Below are 27,331 nucleotides of genomic sequence, written 5' to 3'. Positions count from 1 at the left end.
AAGCCCTGACCTTAAACCCATTGATCTATTGTAAATCGTGTTAGGCGCCTATTAACGGATGTGATGTGTGTGACCCTGAAGTCCGTGGCAACGGCAATCGCTGTTTAGCGCTATGCATACAGAGACCTTACGCAGAGGTATTTAAGTATAGGCTTGTGGAGCTAAACGGGATGGTAATGTGATGGTGGTGCTTCGAGCGTTGAGTCTTTGTTGACACGGGAAGGGAAATAAATGGTTGAAAACGAGCCTTGTTTTTCCTTTCAGTTAATTATTTAACGAGCCACCCGGGTGCGCCTGGAGGAGATCAAAGCACAAAAGAAAATAAGGATTCGGATTCCCACTTTTGAGCACTTTTTCAGGTTCCAGATGATTCGGTCCGGCTGGCTCAGTTTCCCCTCCTTTCCTCCCTGTGATAAATCGGGAGGAAGACTAGCGATCTAGCGAGTCACGAAAGCGATCCCAGCAGAATGCATGATGTACGGTGCAAAATGGGACAGCCTGGGTCTTGGATTATTGAAGTTGTGGATTCAAAGACTTAAAACATGTACAGTTCCAAAAACTTTTAACTGGAATGGAATTAAAACACGAATATGTGTGGGCAATCAGTAATGCAAGACGTAAAATATTAACAATTCAATATGAAAGGAACTGAAATGATCTTTTCCTATAGACATTACAGTTCCACATTGCTGTTATTCATTTGCCTAGCGAATGCCCATATCCATAGTGGCTTGAATTTTCCATATTATCATTTTATAACATTACAGCTGGATATTTACTGGAACAATTCAGATTAATTGCTCCAGGGAACACCAGTGGTGCCTGCTGCAGTATTCAGACACTTAACCTTGATTTTCAGTTCCCTAACCAGCGGGTCACTTTGCTACCTAATGCAACTGACATTCATGACCATTCCCATACTGTAGATTGAATGTTCTATTTCTCCAGACAACAGTATACGCTTGAAATGTAATTCACATAACCTCCATATGCCACCCAACTCAGTATTCACTTTAATAGTCCTGCGATGTTGCATCTCGAGTTGCTGTCTCATCGTATATTTGTATGAGTTCAACTGGCCTGCAAAATCAATTTGCCTAATAGTTTTCTCGTTCTCCTGCAAATCAGTAAGGAATAAAACATACGCTTAAAGGAAAAAAAGTCGGTCTCGATCTCAATCATTGGGTGACATCTAGTGGCGTTGGTCGAAAATGCAGGTTGCAACCTCAGTGAATCATGACAACGGAGCCAAAACTGGAGACTCCTTACAGTGTATTTTAAGTTAAATCTGAAAAAAGTTTTTCATCGTAGTTCTGGTACGCCTAAAGATATGCACATGTCCATGTTGTCTGCATTTCAAACATACCGTAAGTAAAAAAAAAAATCCTCGGCATCCATTATTTTAAATCGATGTATTCTACCATCATCTGGATTTCCTACTGGGTTTCACTATCATTGTTTCTGTTATCTACACTTTCTCCTAATTCTTTGCGGAAGCTAGAAGTACCAAGTAGCTGGCTTGGTAGTTTGTAAAAATCCACCAAGCCAGATGTCTGGCGCATATCGTGGAAATTTATGAAGTTATAATTTTCGATTTAATGAAGTTATAATAGTTATACTAATAACCAATACGGCCAGCCTACAGTCTTGCAGGAAGGTTACTTAGATGACTTGTCGGCAAGAGGAGTGCGCAGCGTAAAAGAACCCACCGCAGGTACAATGACAGCTCTCTATTGTTTTTGACTAGAATGTTCGACATTTTAGCAAGCTAGCTAGCTTGCTAACTAGGTGGATAATTAGATCTAATATACTTTTGCAGGCTAGCAAACTAGCTAGTTAAATCATATGCTTTTGCACGCTCTTTAACGTCTAGCAAACTAACTGACTATACACATAAAGTAGTAGCTTGCAACTAGCTACACATTGCTGCATTAGTATTGACAATTAGCCAGTCGGGGCTGTTTATATGGTGTCAGGCCTATTTTTGTTTGTTTTAGAAATTAACGTTAGTCGTTTTCAAAGACAATAAAAGTATTTCTTCATGTTTTAAAGGCACTTCGCTACTTATCTAGCTGCAATGACAATGTTGTCGATAGCAATGTGCTAATCACTCAGCAGAGATGGGGAAGCGATTGTTGTCATTGTCCGCTTCAGATCTTTGCTGATCTCGGCTGTTAAGTATCATAAATAATACTGCCTCGCTGGCTATCCAAATATCCTACCACAAGCAATAAATTTTGAAATATTCCAATTTGTCTGTAGGATGTAAACTGTATTATTTATTCTTGTGACATGCACGCTCATCCAGAGCAACTAATTAAGGGCATCTGGCTAAGGCATTTTTCTTTTTTTCTTAATATCGCAAGGAAGTCAATGACGCACAATTTCATAGTTAAACAGCTTCCGCATTTAAATTTCTTCCCAGGTCAGCAGATTGATTTTGGATAAATATTGGCACACTAACCGAAGGTGACCTCAGCTTTGTCTGACGCCACAGCCGCGTCTGTTGTGAGTTCTCCCCGTAAAGGTGGAGCGGTTTTAGCTACAAAAGATGAACTCGGACAAACGCTATGAAGTAGTCTACAGTCAGCGGCCCTCTCAAATGTATCGGCAGCCTTGGCAGCTTTCACCTGTTGCCCATTAACTTGATTGGATATACTGCTGTTTCTTGAGCAGGATGTCACTGCTAAATGAATGTAATGTAATAGAAGCGTCCTTTTACATCACGTATTACATTACATTATTGTCATTTAGCAGAGGCTCTTATCCAGAGCAACTTACATAGCCTACAGTTGTTACATGTCATCCATTTAGGCAGCTGGATATTACTGAGGCACTTCTGGGTTAGGTACCTTACCCAAGGCTACAACAGTGGTGCCCCAGCAGTGGCACTGTACCAGCAGCCTTACGGTTACAAGCCCTGCTCCTTACCACTATGCTACACTGCCACCCGTCTTAAAGGCAGAATGCAGCCTGGTTCTGGGGCGTCGCCCGAGGTGGCACAGAGTGGCGGGGATCGTGCCGAGCCAGTCCAGCTCCCGCCTAAGGAGACGGGAGCCTGTGACACGTTGGACCTTGTCAGCCCCAGGGCGCTGACCTTCGACCTCATGAACATGGTCATCTCCTTCAAGCGCATGGTGATCTTCCTGGAGCCGGCCAACGACGCGATCGACCTGGTGCGATACCTGCTGGGGTGAGTCTGTATGGGGGTTTCTCACACCTCCGTCAGCCTCACCTGCTATTACTGTGCGCCTTCATGGAAACTTGAAACACAGAGATTGACATTAATCAGTTAATGCAGACAGTAAAGTTTTATCATCCTCTGATGCCTGAGACCTGTCTGACATCTCTCTCACTCTCTGACTCACTCTCTCTCTCTCTCTCTCTCTCTCTCTCTCTCTCTTTCTGATCCTGCAGGTGGAAGATGCCCCTGTTTTCTCTGCTGTTCTGCATCCTCCTCAACATCCTCTTCCTCACCCTGACTGAAGGTGAGAAACGAAACGCAAAGGTCAGACAAGTGATGCTCACAGAAATGTTCCGAAAAACTTAATGTACACTAACCCCTTGTCCACATGGGGCGACAGGACCAGGAACAATGGACAGGAACATAAGCACAACCCCTGGAAGGCCCATGTGTTTTTCGTTTGTGTTTTTGAAATGAGAACTGTGGCCCCTGATCTCAGACTAGATCCTCAGACTTATTCCTTGCTAGTGTTCCTGTGAGTATCAGGGGTGTTGCAGGGAGACAAGGTTAGCGTAGCCCAATTGGCAAATCCAAAAAGCAGGGAAAAGCATAACAAATATATTTCAGAAAAAAAGGCAGACAAAACAGTGTTACATTGTCCAATTAACCCACAATTTTCTCTGTTATGTCCACCTGCATCAGGTGAATGGGCAAGAGCGCTTCTGAGGCTTGTCACTTTGAATTAGCTCCACTTGCTGCCTCACCATCTGTCAAAGACAGTGGAAAAAGCAGGCTGCTTACTTGCTGTGGTTCATCTGAGTTCAGGCTCTGATAGTGGAAAAAGGGTTGATAAACCCACAGAATAAAGTGATTGTGAAAGCTTGAGCGAGATGGAGAGTGAGAGAGATCAGTTATTGATGGACCTCTCCTTAAATATACATTTAGTTTCTTGGCAGACACTCCAAAGTGACTTACATCCAGAGCAATATGCAATTACTACATGTTATCCATTTACACGTGGATATTTACTGAGGCAATTCTGGTAAGTAATTTAAGATTACAGTGTAAGTACCTTGCGCAAGGCTACAACAGCAGGTGCTTGAGCAGGGAATTGAACCAGCGACCTTTGAGGGTACGAGCCCTGCTCCTTACTGCTACACCACACCATTAACCCTGACCCTGCTGCTGTTGTATTGCAGTGGCCTGGTTCTGCCTCTGCCTGCTGGGCATCTCCACCCCGGCCGCCCTGGGCTACCTGCAGGACCGCTGCCAGAGCGCAGCCAGCGAGGAGGCCCTGCAGCGGAAGAGGCACCACGCTGTGCAGAGGAGGGACCTGCAGACCGTGCACCTGACCAAACAGGAGGCCATGCTGGAGGTTAAGGGCCTGTGAGTGCACCGTCGACACAGCAACGCCCCAAAGAGGGGGCGGGGTGGGGCTGAAACACACATTGGGGTTCACCAGTGTTGGGAGAGTGAGGCTTCATGCACCCGAAAGTAGGCGTCATGTCTTGTTAGTGAGTCATAGTTGAGGAAATCGGAATTGTGGTGTTTTGCTGTGGAGAGCAAAATCTTTACTGATTGGTTCCTACAAGTCAGTGATTGACAGAACATGATGCCCCCACCTATTATGAGGTTTGAAAGCCCTCAGTCTTCTATTGTTGGTGTTTACAACCAAGAAATTTAAACAAAGGGAAAACTGAGAAAGGTTTTTTTTTCATGTTCATTTCTGTTGTGTCTGCAGTACTTTTAAGAAACAATGAATGAATTACAGCCAAAAACATTTTGTAGCAGAACTTTGTTGTAAGATTTAAAGTCACTGCATGTTCAAAGTTATTTGCCTTAGCAGGGAGTCTTTGGGAGTGGTGGTTATGTAAGTATTACATAATCAGAAGCTATGCCTGACTGGGATTCGTGTCTGGGGTGAAGTGGTGTGAGACTGTGGGCATGTTGCCACTGTGGCTGTCTCTTTGTCTACAGGCTGAAGCAGCTGGATGAAATCCTGTCCCAGGCCTGTGTCTCAGCAGAGTCAGTCTACAAAGTGCTGTACTGGGAGAACCATCTGTCTTCCTCCATGTGAGTACTGCTTGCTGCGACCCCAGAACCACCTAGGAGGAGGCCCACATCTCCTCTGTCGTGTTTAGTAATTACTGTGCTCTCTCCCAGCTGTCTGGTGGTAGACAAGAGTAGCTTGCTGTCAAGACGAATTGAGTAATATTTAAACATAGCAAGACGCCATTTTCTTAGTCATCTTTTCTCCTGGTTGCTGCATACTGGGCACAACACAGGTTGACGGGTTCAGCAGAGTCCTTAAAAGTTCCTCAGAAACGCAGTGAGAAAGCTATGGGAACCCGTAATTAACCTTTGCACATGGCTGGCAACTCTTAGAAGTTGTGGATAGGGAAGTAATTATGTTTGTGATCAAAAAGGTGAAGGTTTCAGTATAAGGTGTGTTCTGTTCAATTCCTTTTCTGTGGTTGAAGAGGACTGTTATCCTGAAATGCTTAAGTAAAAACATCCACCTTTTTGAAAATGGAGGTATGTCCGAATGTGACTGTCATCGGATATGGATGTTTGTTAAGCAGGTGAAAAAAAGGCATTTTTATCAGCAAAATATATACTACAGTCCAGGACCAGTTGCTAGTCAGAGACTCAGCCTATGTTTGTCTGTTTATATGAGCCTCCATCCCTGGCTTTCCTCTCTGCAGTTTTTATGGCAGCCTCTTGACGGCGCTGTGTCTCCTGTACACTGCCCCGTTGGGCTGGGTCCTGGCTACCTTCAACAGCGCCCTCTTCCTGTGGAACAGAGACTTCTGTCGAGGTGAGCATGTGCTGCATTCGTGGTGGGGAGAGGTATGAGGGATTCGTACCCTGGAAGGTGCACCTGCTGGGGGTGAACTCAGAGCTTGTTGGCTGAAAACTTTGAAAGACCTTCGACTTGAGATTGACTTCAGCTGAATAATGGCTTGTAAAGAAAAAAGAAACAAAAAATAACGAACTTTGCAGTTGATGACAACAGTAGTGCTATGCAGATGTAAGCAACAGGTGTTGATGGCATTTAATGTAATTCTGTAAAATGTTATAGTTGTGTCAAACAATTCCTTAAACTCAACATTTGATTCCAATACCTGAGCAGTGGATCTGTGAAGTGCTGTTTTCATTTCTGGATATTATTTGAATTGGCCGCTTACTGAAACTTCTAGTTTCAGTTTGTGCAGGTATCCATATAAGATTGTATTTATCATATATCAAATCATTCTGCCTAATTTTTAAACCCTCAGTACCTGATTTCCCTTGCAGTCCCACACACTCTGTGAGGAATTTATTGCTAAGATGTAGTAATTTGTGGTTTCTTTCACCAGGAGGGAGCGATGTGCCTTTAAAAATATCAAGAGTATTTTTTCCAGCATTGTGGGGCAGTGTTGAATTTATGCAGTATTTGTTTATGTCTCAAGAACTCTTTGGTGTGTATAAATTTCTTTCGGCCGGGGTTGTCATGTGAAATCGCTTGTTGAAAATGCCAACATTTTTCAGACTGCTAAAGAGTTATGTCAGTTTGTGAGATGTTGGCTGAATTATGAGGCGTCCTTTGTTCACAGAGTCATTGTACTCTCCTGGCTGCAGTCTGCCCATCAAATATGAAAATTTGACAGGTCACAAAACTAGCTCAGCACATCACCAGCGTCACACCCCATCTCAGTGTTTCTCATTGACAAGAGACGGACCCATCAGAAATGAACCACCAGGAAAAGAATCAATAACAGTCCAAAAAAATGCAACTTTCAAAGCATTCTGGGTAATAAGCACCTCAGGCTGCAGCTGAGGTGATAGTGGTGAGAGTAATCGATAACTCTGTCAGAGCCCCTCCTGTGACCTACGCCCTTATCTGCTCTTAATCATCTCTGTTCTCATTAATACTGAGCCCCCACCAATCTGATACTCATCTGAGTCCCTCTCATATCTTCAGTGATCTCTGCAAGACTGACGGAAAAAAAGGCTATTTGCTGAGGCGAATCCAGCTATATAAAAAACGAAGGAAATGCCTGTAGATTAAGGGGATGTAACAGCTTAAAGATGTCTTTTTTCTGTTCTTTTTGAAGGGTAGGACTCATTTTACAACATAAATTCCGCGGTTTGAACAGCGCAGACGGGCTTTTTTTTTACAGGGACTTTGTAGTCTGGAACATTCTTGGTTGTATATCCAGCATTCATGTCAGGGTTGGAGTTTGGATCTGGTCCCGGCACCTCCTTCCTCTCTGGTCCTTGGGATAAGTACGTTGGCAGTTTGGGGAGAGTTCTGTCCCACCTGGACGCACTGAGGTGGAGGATGGGGGAGGGGTTTGATGGGAAGGCCTGAATGTTTCAGCAGGTGCAACTCGACCCATACTGGAAAAGTCATCAAACTCTTACCTGTGAAAGTTAAGACCCCGCTGTAGCTCTCACACCCGCAATTCAAAAGCCATTCAGCTGCAGTCACTTAAGTAGATGTCCTTACCAAGCCCGTTTTTGAGAGAAAGACGTAACACGTTTCCTCCGTTTGACACAACAGGGAGCTGAGGACTGTATCAGTCCTTTAGCATCGAAAATCTGTGCTAAACAACCCTCTGCGCTGAGCCAGAAAGCTTGCCATAGCACAGATTCTGTGGGTCTGTATTTAAAATAATGTTCTCTTTAAAAGAAAGCAAAACACCGGTGAAGAAAAATGGCTGTTGCAAAGCAAGTTTAGTAATTTTTCCCTTGCTGAACATTTAGAAACTTTGTTTTAAAAATAGATGAAGGTCTGTTCCACAGCCTAGAAATAGTTATGAATATTTTCAACGTCGGAAGTAAAAACAGGGCTGTGTGGCTTTTATTTTTGGCTGAAGAGCCTTCATTATTGGCATTAATGAATAACTGTCTTTGGAGATCTCAGAACTCGGATGGCGCGACAGAGTCTTCATCCCAGACACGTCTCTGAGTTGATAAGGTCATGCGTGGAACAGGCTGAAATCAGAGCACAGTGAGAGTGAGTTTCTTCCCATGCAGTTGTGGAGACGTTTCAGTGGAGCCCAAGACTCAGATCTGACTCAGTTTCCATTTCCTGCCCCTCCTGCAGTTCTCCTGGAGGTCAGAGAGATCTTCCACCAGGGCCAGACGACCCCCAGCGAGGGGGAGGCCGAGATCCCAGAGCCAGAGCCAGCCGGCTTCGTGGACCAGACCCCGACTCCTACCAGCATGGAGGTGAGCGTTGTGATGGGACAGGTAGTGTGTGGGATGTGTTCACCCCACTGTGTGTGGATGTGTTCACCTCACAGTGTCTGGCCTGGTCTGAAAGGAAGCATGACATGCCAGAAACAGACCAGACACCTGTGTGTGTGTTTGTGTGTCTGTGTGTGTTTGCAAGTGTTTAACAAAAAATTTGAAAAGGAATTTCCCATTGCAAAATTCTAAACCAAATACAATGTACTTTACCCATACAAACTTTTATTCACTAAAAAATCGAATTTCTTTTTCAACATTTATGGCCCAGTTGATGCCTCACAGTGGTTTATGTTAGATTGTTATCAGGTAATGTCAACAGGTAGTATTGGTTGCTCTGAAGTAGGTCAGTACTGAGTGATGTTGCTCTGGCTGAGGTCACATGATACTGGAAGCAGAGAGGTATCAGCAGTAGGCCTCAGACTCATACTGATTAGAGGCTAGTAGAGGTATCTTAAAGACCCTTGGCCCAGACTTTGCCTCGACAGTTAATGATTCTTATGATAACTGCATTTGCTGCACTGTGTGTCCCTACCAGAGTTGGGTAGGTGTCAGTGGCTTCAAGACGATGTGCAGGTACAAGAAGCGGTTACGCTTTTCACCTCTTATTTTTGGAGTGCGCATATTCCAGACTTTGAGAAATGGCTGCACTGGGACACAAAAATCTAAAGCACGTGGAGAAAGGAGAGGTCTCGGCAGGCTTGTTTCACCCCTTCACCCATAACTCTTCCTTCTTGCTATCTGCACCAACACAACACATCACACCCCGAAACACAACCTCTCCAGCACCTTTTAGGCACATCTGTTATTGGTCTGCCTCAAAGACCTGGCCTTTCTCTGTACCTCTGAGCGGAAGCCAGGAACCTTTGACAAGGTTCGGAGTTATGTTTTTTTTTTTTTTTTTTTTTTTTCCTTTTTCTTTCCTGTCAGAAGCCTCATTAGCACTGCATTCAGTAAAGCTTTCTCGGCATCCTTCACGGCGCGCTTTTGTAACCGAAAAGGATGCGGTGCGATCTCAACAGCCCACAGAAGAGCTCTAGGGCTGCCCTCCAGCAGTTTTTACTGGCCTGTTAAAGCCATCAGAGGCCAGGGACCAGAGAAATGAGTGTAATTTGTTTGAATGAGTTCAGTTATTATTGCAGCAAGGCGGCGAGCAGCGGTACCCTGCTAACACAGAAACTCAATCAGCCACAGTATGGGCCCCATGCCATTGAGACAATACAGAAAGGGCCTGAGAAAGAAGCTTGTGGCAGAAAGTAGCGATCGGATTTCAGAGCAGAGGAAGGTAGCATTGGGAGAGTGGTGCTCCAATGAGCTGTCAGCCACTGGCCTAATTAGACCAATCAAAAGCTCTCCTCAACAAAAACAGTGTGAATGGATCAAATCACTGAGTCACTAATAAAGTGTTATAGCTCCTCTCGTTTTGATCTTCACAAGTCTTCAATCCCCTGTCACTAGTGGAAAGTCACTGGAATATGAGGAACTTGAGAAAAGTTGAAGAATGGATCCGATTATATGGGCGCCTGTTGTCCTGACAAGCCCAAGTCACACAAGTCCAGAAAATGCCAAAAATGCAGAGGCTTGTGTAGGTGTTAATGATCCTGATGAGCTATAAACTCGTGGTGGAGCCGCGTAGTATTCAAACAAAGCCTTCGCACCCGCTAAGCTGGTGTGCAACCGTCATGTGATCAGTTTCCTGGCAGCTGAGGGTCGGGGGGCTGTGAGTGGCCCTTCCCTTGTCAGTTCATCATCCAATGGGTGTGTCTCGTGAGACAGAACTGATTTCGTTGTTTTTTGACTGTGTGTGAATGGCCAGCGGGTGCAAGTAAATCTCCTTGCTGAACATTAAAAGAACCACAGCCTCAGCTGCTAAGAGTGTGACTGACTGGGCCAGGTTATCCTGTTGCTGAGAGTATGCAGAGCTCACTGCTACAGTGTTTTCCCACTACAATACTCTTTTTTGTTTCCTAAATATATATATATATACACACCCATCTTCTTGTTCGGATTTTCACAAAATTCCTCCTCATGGTTGAGGCGCGTGGGGCAGACATGGCCAGGATAGTGGAAATGTCTGAGAAAGAGGCCGGTTCTGAACTGAAGTGATCTCACTGAGACACAGTGGCTGACAGTCTCAGCTGTCACTGCGGTCAACTTGATGTCCAAACCCTTTGACCTGGTCATGCACAGTGCCCCGATACAGAATGGCCGTCATTTAGAGGCCACAGTGAAGTCAGAGTGTGCGGGTGGTGAAAACGGCTTCCCCTCCACACTAACACCCTCTGCATGTTGCCTTTTCTTTGACATCATTGCCCACAGCTGTGTCTCAAAAGCATTTGAGGACAGGTTCACAGAGCAATAAAGGCCTGTACTCTGGGACCTGATGGCCCAAGACAAGCCAGTACTGATGATTCTTGGGGATTAGTTTCCATTGTGTTGCAGTAAACAATGCACCCAGAACAACATGTTCCTGAATGCTCTCTGAATCTGCCAAGAGAAAACAGAAGAGACACTTAGGAAACGCAGGTGGTGCTTAAGCAGCTTTATTTCTTTCCTCTACTGTGTACAATGCACAGAGAATAAAATAAAGATGTTTATATCAAACTACCTCTATTCTTTGCTTCTTGCAAACAGTGGATGTAATGATGGTAGCAGAAGTGGTGCTAGAAGTTGTTTTCCATGGAGCTGTATGTCTGTTTAATGGTTTAACTTAAAACAAGGTTTGATGTGAAATATAATGTATGCACTTGGGTATCTATTTGCAATCTCTGCAAATTTAAGATTGGTTTTATAGAGTAGTTGAGGGATGCTTGCATTTTTTTTGAACAGTGAGCTCTCACAGTTCTGCCTGTACTGCCTCTGTGTTTTTACTCAATGCTAAAGCCCATGTTATCCCCATGCCACAGCCTCCTGTGCTCTGATTGGCCCAGTAATGAGGCAGTTCTTTGCATGTGGAATCAATGTAGATGGCTCTGGGCCATTCATGACCATCCTGTGTGAGAACACAGGTGGATTTTGTGGGCTGGCCATCTGGTCAGCTTTGGCCAGCCCCGTCATAGTGTCGTTTCAAAAGAGGGGGATGTCACAATATCACTCTGAGCAAAGTCCTTTCTGTGCATTGCATCATGTATTTTAGTTTGCTACATACTGAATTTTAGTGTTGTCTGTGTCCGCTAGTGTGTTGGGGTGCTTGCATTTGCAGTGTACAATGTTGAACATGTGTGGTATAGTACGCTATAGTGTGTTGTTGCATTGTGATGAAAGCTTTTTGCTACGGTGTGTTCTAGTTTCCTGGAAGGCACATCCTGCAGTGTGTTTGTAATGTGTTTTGTGTCTGTGTGCTATAGCATGATTTAAGCTAGTGTGTGTGTATGGTATTTTGATGAATACATGCAAACATATGGGCATATGAACATGTGCAGTGTGTTCCAGAGCGTGAGAACAAGCGTGCTTTTGCTGTATTTTTGTTTCAGTGTGCTGAATGGGTTTGTGATACCACAGGCAATGTTGCTCAGATGGTTAGTAACACTATAGAACAAAAAATGTTCTGAAACTCATCCAGACAGCAAATTACATTATAGTACATTACATGTAATTTAGCAGGCACTCTTATCCAGAGCGACTTACACAGGTTACAACTTCACATGTTATCCATTCATATGGCTGGATATTTTCTGAGGTGGGTTAAGTACCTTGCCCAGTGGTACAACAGCAGTGCCCCAGCAGGGAATTGAACGAGCACCCTTTTGGTTACGAGCCTTGCTCTTTACCACTATGCTACATTGGCACCCAGGAAACAGACACCCCCAGCACAGGTCATCCAGGCTCTGGGTTACGAAGCTTCCCCGGCCGCCTCTCCGTGGGCGCCGTCCGACAGCACAGACACCCCAGGCCTCGTAAATCTCTCCGACACTCTCTCCCGTCTCCAATCTGAACCGAATTAGCCCTTCCCCACGCGATCAGACGGAATATTTTTACGGCACTAATTAGCCGGCGAGAGGGGTGATGAGCGGAGCCAGGGTGATGAGAGCGTTGATTTACGGGCTATGCTGGGCCGTCCTCATCCCTCCGCGGCGCTCCGTTGATCTACGCCGATTTTAATAGATTCAAATAACATATTTTCATCCCGCCGTTGCGTGTCTGCGCAATATCTGGCAGCGCCTTTTCTCTGAATTTCCTTTTGAGTCGTTCGGAGTTTAAATTGGCCCAATTAGCTCCGTGATTTATGGTTCCAAATGCGCCCGCGTGAAAAAGAATTTCTTTTCTGTTTTATTTCTGTTGAGGCTTTCTTAAGCAGGGCCAAAAGTGAAAAGCCTTAGCCCCTGTTTGAGCCTTGCTGTAGCGGCTCCTTCCTCCCTGTTTCTACAGTCATGCTTCGCAGCGTCTCCTCAGCACCGTCCAATCACGGCACGACGTGTCACACGATTAATCGGTCTTGGCTTGATGAATTCATTGTTGTACTTTGGAATGTGAAAGGTGGCGAGTGGCTGTGCATTTTGTTACTGCACTGAGGGTGATGGCATTTGCCCAGGTATCAAAGATGAATTTTGGTAAATGTGCTGGGGTTGATTGTGATGCATTGTGGTGGCATTGCAGAGGGAGGGTGGTGATACAATCTGTTCTCAATGCTGAGGGTGATAATGCCCTCTTGATTTGCTGTCTGGACTAGTGATGCATTCCGGTGAAATGACAGGAGGGGTGGTGATACGACCTGATCAGTACATGGGTGGGGTTGCTGTTATAGTAGAACTCCAGTGATTTTTGTGTTGGGGATAGCAATACACTCTGGTGACTGGTCTGAGGAGGAGAATGACGCTTCCTGGCAATTACGCCATGAGGGCAAGGTGCACAGTCCGATCCAGTGCGCTAACGGAGAGAATGACGCGTTGTGTTGAAAGCACTGGTTCCAACGGTTATGCTCTCTGGCCAAAACCTTGGGCGGCGATCGTTGGATGTGGTCGACAGGAGCCCACGGGAGAGATGAAGTTTTGATAGGCATCGTTACGAAGCCGTGGGGAGCCAGTTAAACCAGTTAATACCGGTTAAAGGTCCAGAAAGGTACCTGGCTGTCTTGCGTTCCCCTTGTTGTGGGATCACGCCCGCTGTCTGGGTCTGGCGTCCAGGCTGTCACGACTGTCTGGGCCACAGCTGTGCGCTCGGCGCTCCAGGGTGGACGCCACCAGCGGAACCAGGTCAGGCCCGTGTCTGGAGCCCTCGGCACAGAGCTGCCAGCGCTGAGATGCTGAATACCACCTGCTGCCTGTAGGGGGCATGTGGAGGAGTGATACGGGGAAGTGCTGGAGGCCCAGAGAGGGAGACAGAGAGAGGGAAATGGATAAACAAACTGAGAGATGGACAGCGAGGGATGGGGAAAGAGTGCCTTAAAGACAGTGAGAACAAGAGATTGTGTGTGTGTGTATGTGTGTGTGTGTGTGTGTGTGTGTGTGTGTGAGAGAGAGAGAGAGAGAGAGAGAGGGGAAGAGAGAGAAAGAACAGATCTTTTTGCTTAGTGGTGTAATTTCAGGTACGTGCTGTGTATAGGAGACAGAGCAAATGTGATTTGATACTCTTTTGTACAATACATTTTGCTATATATTAGTGTGTGACACTGATTTTATGCTTACTGGTATAATATCATGGTGTTCCACCTATTAGAGACGGAACAAAGATGACTTGATATTCAGTGATGTGATATCAGGGTGTTCTATCTATTAGAGACATGAGGATGATAGTTTATTACTCAGAGAAGTGACATCAGGATATTCTGTCTATTGGAGAGAGCTATGATGGTTTGATACTCAGTGGTGTGATAGCAACATGTTCTATCTGTTACAGACAGAAGGATGAAGGTTTGATTCTCACTGGTGTGATATCAGTTGGTGTGTATATGAGGTGGCCTGACGTCCTCTCTGTCTGTGTGCAGGATCTGTCCCCGGGCAGCATCGAGGAGGCAGAGGAAGCCGAGCCTGACGAGGAGTTCAAAGACGCCATCGAGGTGAGAGCCCCTGGCTGTGTGCTTGAGAACAGCGGGGGGATTCAGACACTGAGGACTTTCAGCTGAAGCGCTTGCATGTTGTTCAGCTGTTAAAGCTCCATACTCAGACACTTGGGGTAAACTTTCAACCCACCAGACAGATGTGGTAAGAAAGGACACACGCACACTCTCACATACACACACAACACACAGATGCACACACACACTCACTCACACAGGAGTGCCTGAATTCCTGCTCATTCCTACATGCGCAGTACATGAGAGAATGAATTCCTTTCATAAGTACACACACGAGACAGATTGAATTCCTAATTTTCCTTCACACAGCAGACACAAAGAAACACACACACAGAGTATAGAAATATTCACTCACTGAATGAATCTCTTGCACCCACAGACATTGCACTACACACACATTGATGTACACTCGTTCTGTTACAGGCACACACACACACACACACACACACACACACTTGACAGCTTTGGGAGGGGCAGTTTCTGGAATCTTCCGGAGCCTGTTTCAGCTGAAAGTGGACGTCAGCTGCCTGCTGTTGGTTTTTATTGCTTTTTTCTCGCGGAGTGATCATTACAGTGCTTCTCATAGTCTCTCCTATCACCGAAGAGATAATTCTGTTCTCTCCACAATCATCACTCCGTGTTTAAACATCAGTGATCACAGAAATGCAGATTAGAGTCTGTAATCTGAAACATCACAGATGCCTGGACACCTGATTTCAACACACTCACGCACAGACAAACATATGCACACGCACACACACAAACACACACACTCACACACTGATACAAGTGACTCAATCACTTCTTTTGTGTGAATCACTGTTTTGTTACTGTTTCTTTTACCTTCTTGCCCTAAAAGGAGCCCCCCCTCGTCTCACCGGTAAGTAATGCCCACCCCCACCCCACCCCCATGAGAGAGAGAGAGAGAGAGAGAGAGAGAGAGAGAGAGAGAGAGAGAGAGAGAGAGAGAGAGAGAAACAGGCCATGGAATGCTGTGGGACACTGACTCTGTGATGTCTCTGTCCAAAGATTACAGCTTACATAAACACCACCACTGAGCACGGGTCGGGATGCTTTTCCCTTCCCTATGCAGTACTGATCCAAAGGTGAAATCCCGCTTTCCAAAGCCTGTGAGAGAGAGATGGAGTGGAGGTGGGGGTGGGGTGGATGGAGGGATGAGAGAGAGAGAGAGAGAGAGAGGGAGAGAGAGGAAAGGAGAGGGCCACTTTGTGCTCATGCCCATTGAAACTGCCTGTTCTCCTCCTCTTGTGTGCTTAGTGAACACCACACTCTTTTACTAATGTCGCTGGAGACTTCATTCCAGCGTCTGCTCAGCGTTACTAAATGCCATTAACAACATTGTGGAAACTTTTTTTTGTAATTGTGTGGTAATGTAAGCTGACCGCATGTTGTTGTTCTTAACCGCTATTAAAACATGAAATTGAGCAGTTTTATATTTTAATAAATAAGTATACCAGAACATTCAGATTAATTCTTAACCCCCTTATCTATGATTGTACTGAGCTGATTGGTAGTGGTGCTCACCGCTAGTGTAGTTCAATGGCACTGACGTTGCACTGAATGTGACTGTAAACTGCCTGTTTTATTTTACCCTGCTTTCTAAGGACACCCCCCTGGCCTTAGTGGTAAGTGCTGATGCGGTCTGTAGAGGGAAGGGGGTAGTGGGGGAGAGGGAGGGTTCACAGGACATGTCACTGTTTTGACAGGGGTGAGGGAACGGGTCGTTCTTTCAGTTCTCAACCTGTAAACCCATGCATGCCAATAAGGGTAACCTGTTACTGAGTTTCTGTGGATCACTGAGTTGGATGGAGATGCTCATGTGTAGTTGATAGCTGGCTTCAGCTCACATGCTGTGGTGCCCCCTCCCCCTAAGCTCATATGACCCCCCCCCCCACTTTGCTGCATGCCACTCACCGCCTTCACATGAGGACGAGATAAGGGTGGTGGTATCCGGGGGGTGGAGTCGGTTGCCATGTACTGAATGGCACTCACTCTGATGTACTGGTGTGTGGGTCGTAGCATGCTCTCCTACCACTGTGTGCCCCCCCAGTTTCAGGGGGAATGATTTACGCTCCCGCCAGGTGATACGTCCGAGTCCCGGCCAGGTTGCAGTGCAGGGATTGGGGTCAGGGACGGGCTGGTAATGGCTTTCCCAGAATCCTCTGGGGCAGGGGAATCTCCCCGTCATGTGGCGAGGCCTCTGTGAGTCTCACCTGGCTTATTCACGCAGGTGAGACCTGCCGACTGGCTGCCAGATCTGCCCTGGAGACACATAGCCCCGCCCCCCTGTATGGAGATGAAGGTGCCTTGTCCGTCATCCCTAGACGTCCCTTCGCATCTCAGAAAGGCACTGTCCCCCTCAGCTTTGCTGTCCCTGGTGTCACAGGAAGTGGGTGTAGGGAATGTCCTGCGTTTGTCCAGCCCCCCGTTCTCCTATTGGCCTGAGCTGCTGTTTGTCGTTGGTAGTTCTTTTAGGATTGCATGGGTGAAATGGTATTTGTTGGAAGCACATTTCAGGAGGCAGTAGCGTTGGGGAGTGGGCCTTACGCACTGGCTGTCGTGTGCCTATAACTCAGAGTTACCCCACATGGCCTGCCCTGAGACACTCCCATGGGTGGTGTTTTTTTTGCTTTGTGCTCCTTGGCCTGTACACATCACTGCAGACCTCTGTGATTGGTGTGGCCCCTGTAGAGTGAGTGCTTTGGACAGGATAAGAATTTGGGCATGCATAAATGGGTTTCCTTTATGTTCTCTGCACCCCACAGCCCCCTTCTCCCCCTGCCAGTTTAGTGATGGATCAGTAGTGTTGGAGGCCAGCCATACCCCCACCCACCCAGTCATGTGACAGGCTTGTCTCCTCTCTCTCTCTGACAGGAGGACGATGACGTGCCCCCCGGCATCCCCGAGTTTGACACTCTGTCCGACAACGGTCTCCTGAGCCGCAACGAGCCCATCCGCAGCAAAGTGTCCAAGCTGACGGAGAAACTGCGCAAACGCTACCCCACCAACAACACCGGTACTCGCCCCCGCACCCCTCTCCCACCTCCCTCCTCCCCCGCAAGTCCTGTACCACACGACACTTTGGCTCTCAGAACCCCTCAACATCTTGGCTTCTGTACTCTAATGACTGGGTCAGAGGGCCAACTGGTCCCCCAGGTCCTCCATGCTCCCCACACAAACCTGCAGCTCTGATGGGCCCAGCGGCCGGGATGAAAGGGGAAACTTTCACTGCACTTGGCGGGAGGATTCCTCAGAGATTAGTGCCGCCGCTCTAGGGTTACCGCCCGGGCTCCGTGATCCATGGAAAACTGGAAGGCAGGAGCAGCTTTTAACAACCTTAATATAATATTGCGAACCATAAACAACTAAATCAGACGCAAAAAAAATCATCTCTGTCCACCTCCCTCGCTCGCATTGCAGCTGGAGGGGAGCCAGGTGTTAACCTCAGAGGGTTTCAGGAGTGCGAAACGTGAACCTGGCGCTCCATGCTGTCAATGGTGCCGTTTGGGCTGATGGCAGGGCAGGCCCTGACCCGTCCCGGTCACCCGCCCCTGGAACATTAGATCCCAGCCCCTCCTCTCTCATCAGCAGAGGGGTTTGTGTGCTGGCGAGTTGCGCTCTACTTACGGTCGGTCCCGCCGGAGCCGGGATCCGAGTGACCGGTCGAGAGCGCTTCAGGAATGAGGGTGTGGAGAGAGGCCTTTAAGGGCTCTCTTGTGATGAAGAGTCCTGTCCCGCTTTGCAATTCAAAACCGTGGAACCCCCAGCGCCAGCGATTCGGTTCACGGAACCGCCAGAATACTGGGCGGGCCAATGACATGGCAGTTACTGGAATTGAGACCAGAGAACAGGTAGCTCTGCGACCGAAAGGTTAATAGTTCAGTTATTTCATGTGGCCTTGTGGGATACAGGTTAGGGGGTCTGAGCTTGTGACCACAAAGCTGCAGGTTTGAATCCTGACTCAGACACTGCTGCTGTGCCCTTAAGCACTAAAATAGCCTTCGCAGCTCCAGCTACTGAGATGAATATTATGTAAATCAGAAGTTTAAAATCACCTCTGTTATTATGCGTGTCTAGATGCATGTCCTCTATGCTTGACAATGACTAATTCTGTCATGCTTATTTTCAGAATGTCACATCTGTTTATAGAGAGAAAGTGCTGGTAGCGGTCCTGGCATTGCAAATTGCACTGAAGAGCAGTAGCCAGCAGAGGTCAGCATTGCACAGTGTAAGAAAAAGTGAGGCAGCTTGGTGTGGTTTATACCCCAGCACCTTGCCCAGCATGGTCATATCTGCTTTTCTGATTCATCTGTGGAAAGATACTGAGCCAGTTCATCCGGGCTGAGTGGTCCAAAAGATGATCCAAAAGGCCAGCCATGGTTTTCTCCCAACTGGTGCGGGCTGATTAGGCCAGTCGAGACAGCGGACAGACAGCGTGACTGGCACGTCTGAGTGGAAAGCAAACAGTCAGTGATTTGCATGGCTGTATTTCCTTGTCTGAAGTCTGAGCATCAGGTGGAGCTCTTCCAACTGCCTCCAGACACTCCTATATGCATTGTATTCACTGGTTTTGTATTGAAGATGTGATATGAAGGTTCATGTTTGCTTTGTATGGTGCATATGAGATATGAAATGTGCACTGAATTAGTTATTTGCATGGATAGTGAAGTGCAAAATATTGCACATCTGCCTTGCTGCTGGTGACAGGTATTCCCTGCTGTGCATAACACTGTCAAAAGCAGGGAGCTGGAGTTGAGTTACGCTTGGAAGTGAGGTGTGAAGGTTCCTTGCTGAGACTTCTGATGAAGTGTGCTTCCAAGAGGGCCACGCCTACTGCTAGCAGAACAGCAGAGAGCTGAGGATCCTGTTTAAAGTTAGGTACAGACGTTGGCATTTGAAACCGACGCTTGATGTTCAACTGATTCAGTCAACAAAGACAGGCAGACATCGTGCATGAAGTAATGGGCAGGATTATGCCGTAGCACGTAGTGCCTCAACCGTGCAAGGAGACTTGCGTGATTTCAGCCGCGGATCGCATTTCAAAGGGTTGGGTCCTCCAGAGGGCAAAAAGCGGAGCAGGTCAGGGTTTGGGAATGATGCGAGATCTCTCTCGGCCTCTTACCCTCTCAGCTGCAAGAGAAATATATTCATCCGCTGCCGAAGGAAGTGGCGTGTCAGTCTTTCTCATCACATTACATTACATTATATTAATGGCATTTAGCAGACGCGCTTCTTACATCAATTTTTTGTATAAATGGATAACATTTTTACAGTGTTATCAATTTATACAGCTGGATATTTACTGAGGCAATTCTGGGGTAATTACTTTGCCCATGGATACAGCAGCAGTGCCCCAGCAGGGAATTGTGTACGGAACCCTTTGGTTACAAGCCCTGCTCCTTACTACTATGCTATGCTGCTGCCCACCTATAGACGGTTCGATCTGAGCGCTCGCACAGAGGCCTACTTTAACAGGGCCTTGTGGTGTGTCGGCTGAGTGAAATATCGCGGGGTTACGTAAGGCATGCGAACACAACAATGGATAGGCAGAGGGATTCAGGAACCCCAGCCGCACGGGGAAAAAGGCGCCCTCCCTAAATGGACAGGCCACGCTGACCTTTAGGCGGCGGGAAGTCCGGCCCAGCTGCCCTTGGGCCACTAGGCAGAAACGAGGCGGAAAGGAGCGCCGACGAAGCACGGTGGAAGTTTGGAATGGCCGGGCCCGGGGAGCTCCCGGTGAGAACACAGCACCCACCCCAGCACGGGGACCCTGCGAGGGCGAGCAGCACCACAAAGCTCGCAGTGTGCCGAGGCGCCGCCCGTTTCGTTTCGGGGGGTGTAAATCTGCCAGCAGGAAGAGGGCGGCCTTAAATCAGTGCGTACTGCAGGTTTATGAACACACTGAGCTCCAGGGGGAAGGGAACAGGTCTGCCGCAAAACGCAGCATACTCCAGCCTCCTGGTTCTGTTTCTTTCTGCATCTCTCTCTCTCTCGCGCTCTCTCTCCCATATTTGGTTGAGGCTGTACAGCCTCTCTTGACTGTAGTGATTATGGTTAAATAAAGGGTAATAATAGTAACAAAGTCTGGTTAGGTTTGGAACCTCTTTTTTGAGAGAGACCTGGCTTTATCATTGCAGATGTCAATAGCAAAGCGTGCCGTTAACAATCTCTTTGTACTGTTCACACGCTGTAGAATTCTGTTCTGCCATGTCAGTCAGATTAAGGTTCATTAGCTAATGGGGTTGAGTAGCACTGGATGCCCTGAGAGCTTCAGAAGCTTCACGTCGTGCATGTACAATGTGACAGGGATCGAGCAGAACAAAAAAGAGGGGGGTTTAAAAGCAGAGAGGGTGATTGACAGCCGCTGTCCGGGCGAGGGGCGGTGCCTGGATTTTGGGGTTCAAAGAGCAGCTGCGCGGGTGGTCCCCCCCGACCGTGAGAAACAGGGACCGGGTGGGGCCTGCCCGCGGCTTTTGACACAGGATACAGGTGACAGGTGGCAACGCCTCAGCAGCAGCATCAGAGCAGGTGGGCGGGGCTGGGAACAGGTACCTGAGCGTGCGGGCGACGCTCTCCCACCTGTTCACCTGCAAGCTTCGCAAATCAGGGCTGAGCCAGTGACAATCGCCACACGCCATAATGTCAGTGTGCGCTCACAGCAAACTCGCACGCACACGCCCCTGGGAGGAAAGCCGTTTCCGACAGCATATCCACAGAAGTGCCACGGAGAGGGATGAAGGAAGGCACACAAAGGCAATCAGGATGTCGGTAACACGCTAATTTTCGGTTGAGTGAGTGGATGATTGCCTCAGGCTTAGATGTACAGTACCTGTGCGTTTGTCACTCTGGGGAGGTGACAGTGTGTGGCCTCGCTAATGAGTGTTTGCTTGGAAAGGATCATAGCTGTCGCATGACGGCCGTGGCATAAACAAGCTAATAGCCATCTCTCTGAAGCCTGGGCGGTACAGTAATTAAGGGCTTTATAAAAGGGGTTTAATAAATGATAGGGTTTGCCGCTTATTCTGGGATAATACCTCAGCCCACACCCCTTGGGGGGGGGGGGGGGGGGGGGGGGGTTCTGTGTCAACACCCCCTGAACACGCATACGATCCACACGTGCGCACAGAACACACGTGTACACACGTGCACATGTTTGCACAGACATACACACACGCACACACAAACAGATAACACACTTTTATAGTATATGCATGGACCTGTGCCGTTTTACAGACATACACATACACACACACACACACACACAGATAACACAGAGCAACACATACACACTTTGTACAGATATACACACAGGTACACTCACATAGACACACGCTTGCACATGCGCGCACATGTATAGGTAACACATGTCTATGCAGCACATATGTGTTTGTACAGACACACATGCACACATGCACACATACACACCCACGCATACAGATAGCATGTGTGTATACGCATGCACATGCAGTTGTACAGGCATACACACACACACACACACACAGAGTCGGTTTTTGGCTGTTTTGGACAGTTCTACCCCTGGCATATGCAGCCAGCTCCTGCTGTGGACACAGCCTTCCCGACACTGGTCAGGAGAATGTGCCAGCACTACAGCACATCACAGAGAGCTCGGCCACAGTCACAATGACCTCACACACATTCACCCATCTTAGCACTGTGGACAACCAACGCAGTGATGACACCCCCATTTCAAAGAAGTGAACACACCCTCAGAACCCTCAAAATGCGTTAATGTCATACCACTTTGTTTTGGTTTGTCTATATTTCAGTAACTTAACTGGAAGAAGAGAAGAGAGTCTGTTTAAAATATCCTAGACTGTACTGATAATTTATCCAAATAATGTTTTCCCCGTTGGTAATCTGTGGCCATTATTAAAGAGAAGAGCTGCCTGTGTCACAGACAGTGATGGACAGTGTTTGTGGTGTTCATGACAGCTGTGTGAGGGGCAGATCTTCCTGGAACTCGCATCTGTGAGTCATCCTTCATTCATCATCCTTCATTTTCATTGATATTTGCAACTTAAGCTCTCCAGTCTCCACCCCAAAGCCACACTCACACAAGCACACATACACTCCACACACCCCACACACTTACACACACTCTACACACATACACACCATACAGACGCTCACACAAACACACACACACACACACACACACACACATATACACACACACACACACACACACACACACATGCTCTACACACTCCTGTACATGCACACATGGACATGTACACATATGCGCATGCGTATGAGCATGCATACACTCACACAAACTCTAAACACATGTACAAACATGCTTACACACACTGTACACACACAAACACACACACCCACCCGCCCACTGCATACCCCCAGTGAGCGGGTTTCCCCTGTAAGTGTCAGCACCTTCCCCGGTCAGCCTTGTAGAGTCGCCACCCTCAACCCCACCCCCACCACCCTGCAACAGGGTACCCTTCGGCCACTGCGGGCACGCCGTCAGCCAGCCAATCAGAGAAACCCGCTGTTAGCAGCATCCCTCGAGCGGCCAGTGAGCGGGCCGCTAATCAGCGACCGTTTAACGCACAGCAGAGCAACGAAACACACAGCTTTTACTTTTACACTATCGGCCAGGGAGTTACAGAGCCCGGTCACAGCGAATAAAATACCGCGAGCGCATAACAGCATATTTGGCTAGACCGTTTTTTTTTTTTTTTTTTTTTTTTTCCCCAAAGAGGGGAAATTGTTTAGAGAGTTGGGCCATGGGTGAAAAATGGGCTGTCATCGCACTAGCCTCGACAACTGTATGAAAGATATATATATTATATTTTTTTATCATTCAGATCTTGGCAGGTCTAGCACAGGCTGTTCTTTGTACTTTGTTGGTGCTTTGACTGTCCTGTGTTAATATGGTTTTATGGGTTATATGGGGAACCCTGTTCAGGTGTGGGGGAGGGGGGGTGGTAGGCAGTAAATGAATGTTTTGGTATGGTTGGCATGGCAATGAATAATGACCATGGCTTGGCATGGCTCGTCTCGATGGTGAATGGCCACTCCCACCACTGTCCTGGGAGAGAGGAGTGCGGTCCTTGACCCCTGAGTATGTTGGAATCTGGGCAGGACACACCCTGGGCTCTTAGCAATAGGATAGCAAGGCTTCATGAACCCAAGACCGTACAGAGCTGCCCTGTGCTGTCCAGTCATCACATTGCATTACATTATCCTCATTTAACAGACACTCTTATCCAGAGCAACTTACATAGGTTGTAGTTTTACATGTTATGGATTTATACTGAGGCAATTCTGGGTTAAGTACCTTGCCCAAGGGTACAGCAGCAGTGGCCCAGCAGGGGAAATGAACCAGCAACCTTTCGGTTACAAGCACTCCTCCTTACCACTACTCCACACTGCCCCCAATCAGGAAAGGAGTAACGTATTTGATATCCGAGGCCAAGCAGTATGATGTCAAAGGCGCGAGTCACAAAGGCTAACCGCCCAGTCGCGTCTCTTAGTCATCGACCAATCAGGAAGGACAGCAGCATCTGGATCTGTCTGGTGGAACCCGTGGCCACTGGCTGCCAGTGGTCGGGGACCTTTCCCGGAAAAAGCGGTCCTCTCATGCATCACCACCCTGCCACCCCACATTCCCCGAGTGTCACTTTCACTGACTGCCCCCCCCCCCCCCCCAAGTATTGCACAAGCAGGGAGATGCAGCCCTCTCTGACAGGGTCTAGCCGTAATCTGACACGGCCGTGTGGTTTTTATTGCAGGATGTTATGAGTAATTTCAAATGACTACAAACCCGTTCGTGAATTTACAGCCGTTTAAACACATACTTTGCTGAAGGAATCATGGCCCGTTCAGGCCATTTCCAAACACTTAGAGGGGTTTACTCCAGGCCACCTGAGGGTCCTCTTTGGAGCATTAACAGTATGACTCGTGATTTCCGTACTGTTCTCAGTCTACACATTTTATGCAGTTGATGCTTGAATTTCATTTAATGTTCTCTGGGTGCAGACAGTATTAAAAAGGACTAAACTGTTGGAAAGTGTTTCAATTTACCAAGTACGCAGTGAAGTGAATTGCCCTTTTCAACGCTACTGGATAAATGTTCAGCACATCCAGCCGTACTCTTTCCCGGGGTTTGAGTTTTCATTACACAGGGAGAGTTCACATGTTCCTCTCTCTGTCGTCCACAGGAAACTGCTCAAACTGTAATGCCGCCTTCTCTGTGCTGAAGAAAAGGGTAAGCACATAAGCCCATGGCTTTTCAATCGTTGTGGAGGATCACATGTGCAGTTACTGTGCATGCTAGCGTTAATTCAACTTGTAATAAAGCATGTGAGAACCACATAACTATTTTGTTTATGCAGCCGTAGTGCTTCACAGCACTTGACGGAAGCCAAGTGCTCACAACCACTTATAGTATAATTAAGCCTACTTATAACATAATAGTAATTTATTAATGCATTGTGCATAGTGTACATAGTGCATAGGGGCGCCTTTCAGAAGTGGCTTTGCTCCCTTCAAAAGCATCCTCTCTCTCATTTGCGCTGTCGACTGTCGCCACGGTGATGCGTCTCTTTCTTGGTTTCCAGAGAAACTGCAGCAACTGCGGGAACAGCTTCTGCTCGCGCTGTTGCTCCTACAAAGTGCTCAAGTCCTGCATGGGGGCCACAGGTGAGACCCCGCCCGGGGGGCCCACGCGCACGCAGTGACACCGCGGCCTGGGGGAGGGGGGGTGGGGCAGTCACGGCCACCAGCCTGCGGCAGCAGGGGTTCTGGCATCTTGATGGGAAGGTGTTGACTGTCGGCCTCTCCTGACCTTGATCTTTGATTACAAGAGCTGCAGTGTGCTGGCTATGGTAATGTACACTGTGTTGCCGTTGTAATGTTGTATAGGTCCTTAATTAGAAGTGTCTAATCTATAGGTACTTAGAAGTATCCTCTGTGCTATAGAGTTTTGCTCATAATAGCTTATAATACTTTATAATGGAGCAAATAAAAGCTACATACGCACTGTGTTGGACAGGGTTGAGTTACAATGTGAAAAAGCACGGTCTTGCAAAAGGTCAGGAATGCTGGCTTATCTCACAGTTTGGTAGATTGGCAGAAAAGTCTGTTTATAAAAGCGGAATACATATTACGTCAGAAAACCACATTGATGTAACATGCTTTCTTTTTTTACTTACAAGGACCTGGGCATGTCCTGACACATGATAAATATTTTAGTATTGTCATGTATCTAATTGGGAATGAACATTTTTTTTTGTTTTGTTTTCTTGTATTTGAAACCATTTGAACTTATGCGAAAATCAAATCCAGTTGTGGAGCAAGTTCACGTTAGCTGCATTTAGAAAGTTTGTACAGAGCTGATCCAGCCACCGTCCCTGTGTTTGTTGTATTTAGAGAGCACTCTCTTGGTGTCCGTGAAAGTGTGGCACTGGGGGTGTGTGGGGTGTGGGGTGTGTGGAGAGCAGGTTCTGCCCTGCATGAGTATGCCCCCTGGCTGAACTGCAGAGCATTGCTCTCCCACTCCCACATCCGTGATCTGTTGTCTGAGCTTGTCTGTCTGTCTCTCTGTCTGCAGCTCCCGAGGCCCAGAGGGAGACTGTGTTCGTCTGTGGCGCTTGCAGCCTGTCCCTCAGCAAGAAGGAATAAAAGGGCACCCTCTCCGTGTGCACCCCTTCACCCCCAACTCCACCCTCCTGAAGCCTTCGTCAACTCATCCCTCAGCTGGATGGACTAAGATAGGACTCTGTCTTTCAGTTTTTTACCAAACTACCCTTCCCTGCTCCACCCCCTCACCCAGAGTAAGAAGGACTATGAGAGGACTCTTCTCCTTCATTCCAGCGCCCCTGCCCCAACCCCCCACCCCCAAAGCTGTGTTTCTTCAGTGGGGGGGGGCGTCCCCACCGCTGGCAGGCCTGGGATGGCCGTTGTCTGGCCTTCTTATCCGAAAACACCCAGCCCCATTCCCAAGGCTTCTCCCCGTGGCCTTGCTGTCAGCCTCGACGTCCAGCACCAGCTCGCACAACACGAAAACCACGGCTTCTTTTAACGGCTACACCCGGAGTTCCCTTTTGTGTTATTTTATTTGTTGATTGTGACGTGCTGTCACAAGGGACAGGTCCCAAAATGGCAGAACGTTTGTGTGGGGGGGGGCTAGGGATTAAAACAGAATGTTCGGGGGTCGGCGGGAGCCAGCACAGGCACAAACACTCCACCCCCGTCCCCTGACTGCCGAAAGTTCGGTCACGGTTAGACAGGACCGATCTCCCCCTTGTTTGATCAGCCCTATTCAGACACATCGGGGAGCACACTGTATCCAATTGCAGTGGTATCCTGGCTTTCACCCTGTTTGAGTGCGGCATTCCTCAGACCTTTTTCTGATTCAAGAGAAAAGAAACAGTGTCCTTTCTGTGTGGCTCTCACACTGGCAGTGTCTGGCATGCTTTGCGCAGGTGAGAGAGGGGTTGGGTTTCCGTAGTAACAGCCTCATCACTGGGATGTAGTGTAAACAGGTTGCGGGAGGCACGATGGGCCCCAGCACAGCAAGCGTGTCAAATTGAGGGCAGTGGAGAGTAACATCGTGTTACGCACCGGCCTGCTAGCCGGAAAGGTCAAAGGTAATCATTCGTTTGAATTAGACTGGTCAATGTATGATTCATATCAAGTCATCTGCCAGGCTGTTGTCAGATCAGTGTGGTGCTCCTTAGGACTTGCTTAGATTAAATGGGTAAATGTATGATTCAAACCAAGTCCTCCCCCAGGCTGGCCTCAGATCAGTGTACCACAAGTCAAGACTTGTTCAAATTAAAGGGGTGAATGTATGATACATACCAAGTTCTCCTCGAGACTAACCTCAGATCAGTGTT

General features: G+C 47.6%; 1 protein-coding gene across 3 annotated transcripts; it reads left to right on the top strand.

Annotated features, from left to right (window-relative positions):
* Positions 1-1,502: 1,502 nt before the first annotated feature.
* On the top strand, positions 1,503-26,610 carry zfyve27 (zinc finger, FYVE domain containing 27). 3 transcript variants are annotated; one of them, XM_036536679.1, is made up of 14 exons: positions 1,503-1,714; positions 2,966-3,193; positions 3,418-3,488; positions 4,384-4,570; positions 5,162-5,257; positions 5,890-6,002; positions 8,277-8,401; positions 14,343-14,414; positions 15,292-15,312; positions 16,058-16,078; positions 17,328-17,469; positions 24,653-24,699; positions 25,052-25,133; positions 26,044-26,610. In XM_036536679.1, exons 2-14 carry the CDS (start codon positions 2,967-2,969, stop codon positions 26,112-26,114), a joined length of 1,275 nt encoding a protein of 424 aa, XP_036392572.1. In that variant the 5' UTR covers positions 1,503-1,714; position 2,966; the 3' UTR covers positions 26,115-26,610. The 3 variants fall into 3 exon arrangements, with proteins under 3 accessions (XP_036392572.1, XP_036392563.1, XP_036392581.1); XM_036536670.1 differs by having other exon boundaries at positions 2,962-3,193; XM_036536688.1 differs by lacking the exons at positions 15,292-15,312; positions 16,058-16,078 and having other exon boundaries at positions 2,962-3,193.
* Positions 26,611-27,331: the final 721 nt, after the last annotated feature.

This window comes from Megalops cyprinoides, chromosome 1, assembly GCF_013368585.1.
Source record: "Megalops cyprinoides isolate fMegCyp1 chromosome 1, fMegCyp1.pri, whole genome shotgun sequence".
NCBI classification, from domain to species: domain Eukaryota; kingdom Metazoa; phylum Chordata; class Actinopteri; order Elopiformes; family Megalopidae; genus Megalops; species Megalops cyprinoides.
The sequence above is the reverse complement of the archived record's forward strand: the minus strand, read 5'-3'. Positions and strand labels throughout refer to the sequence as shown.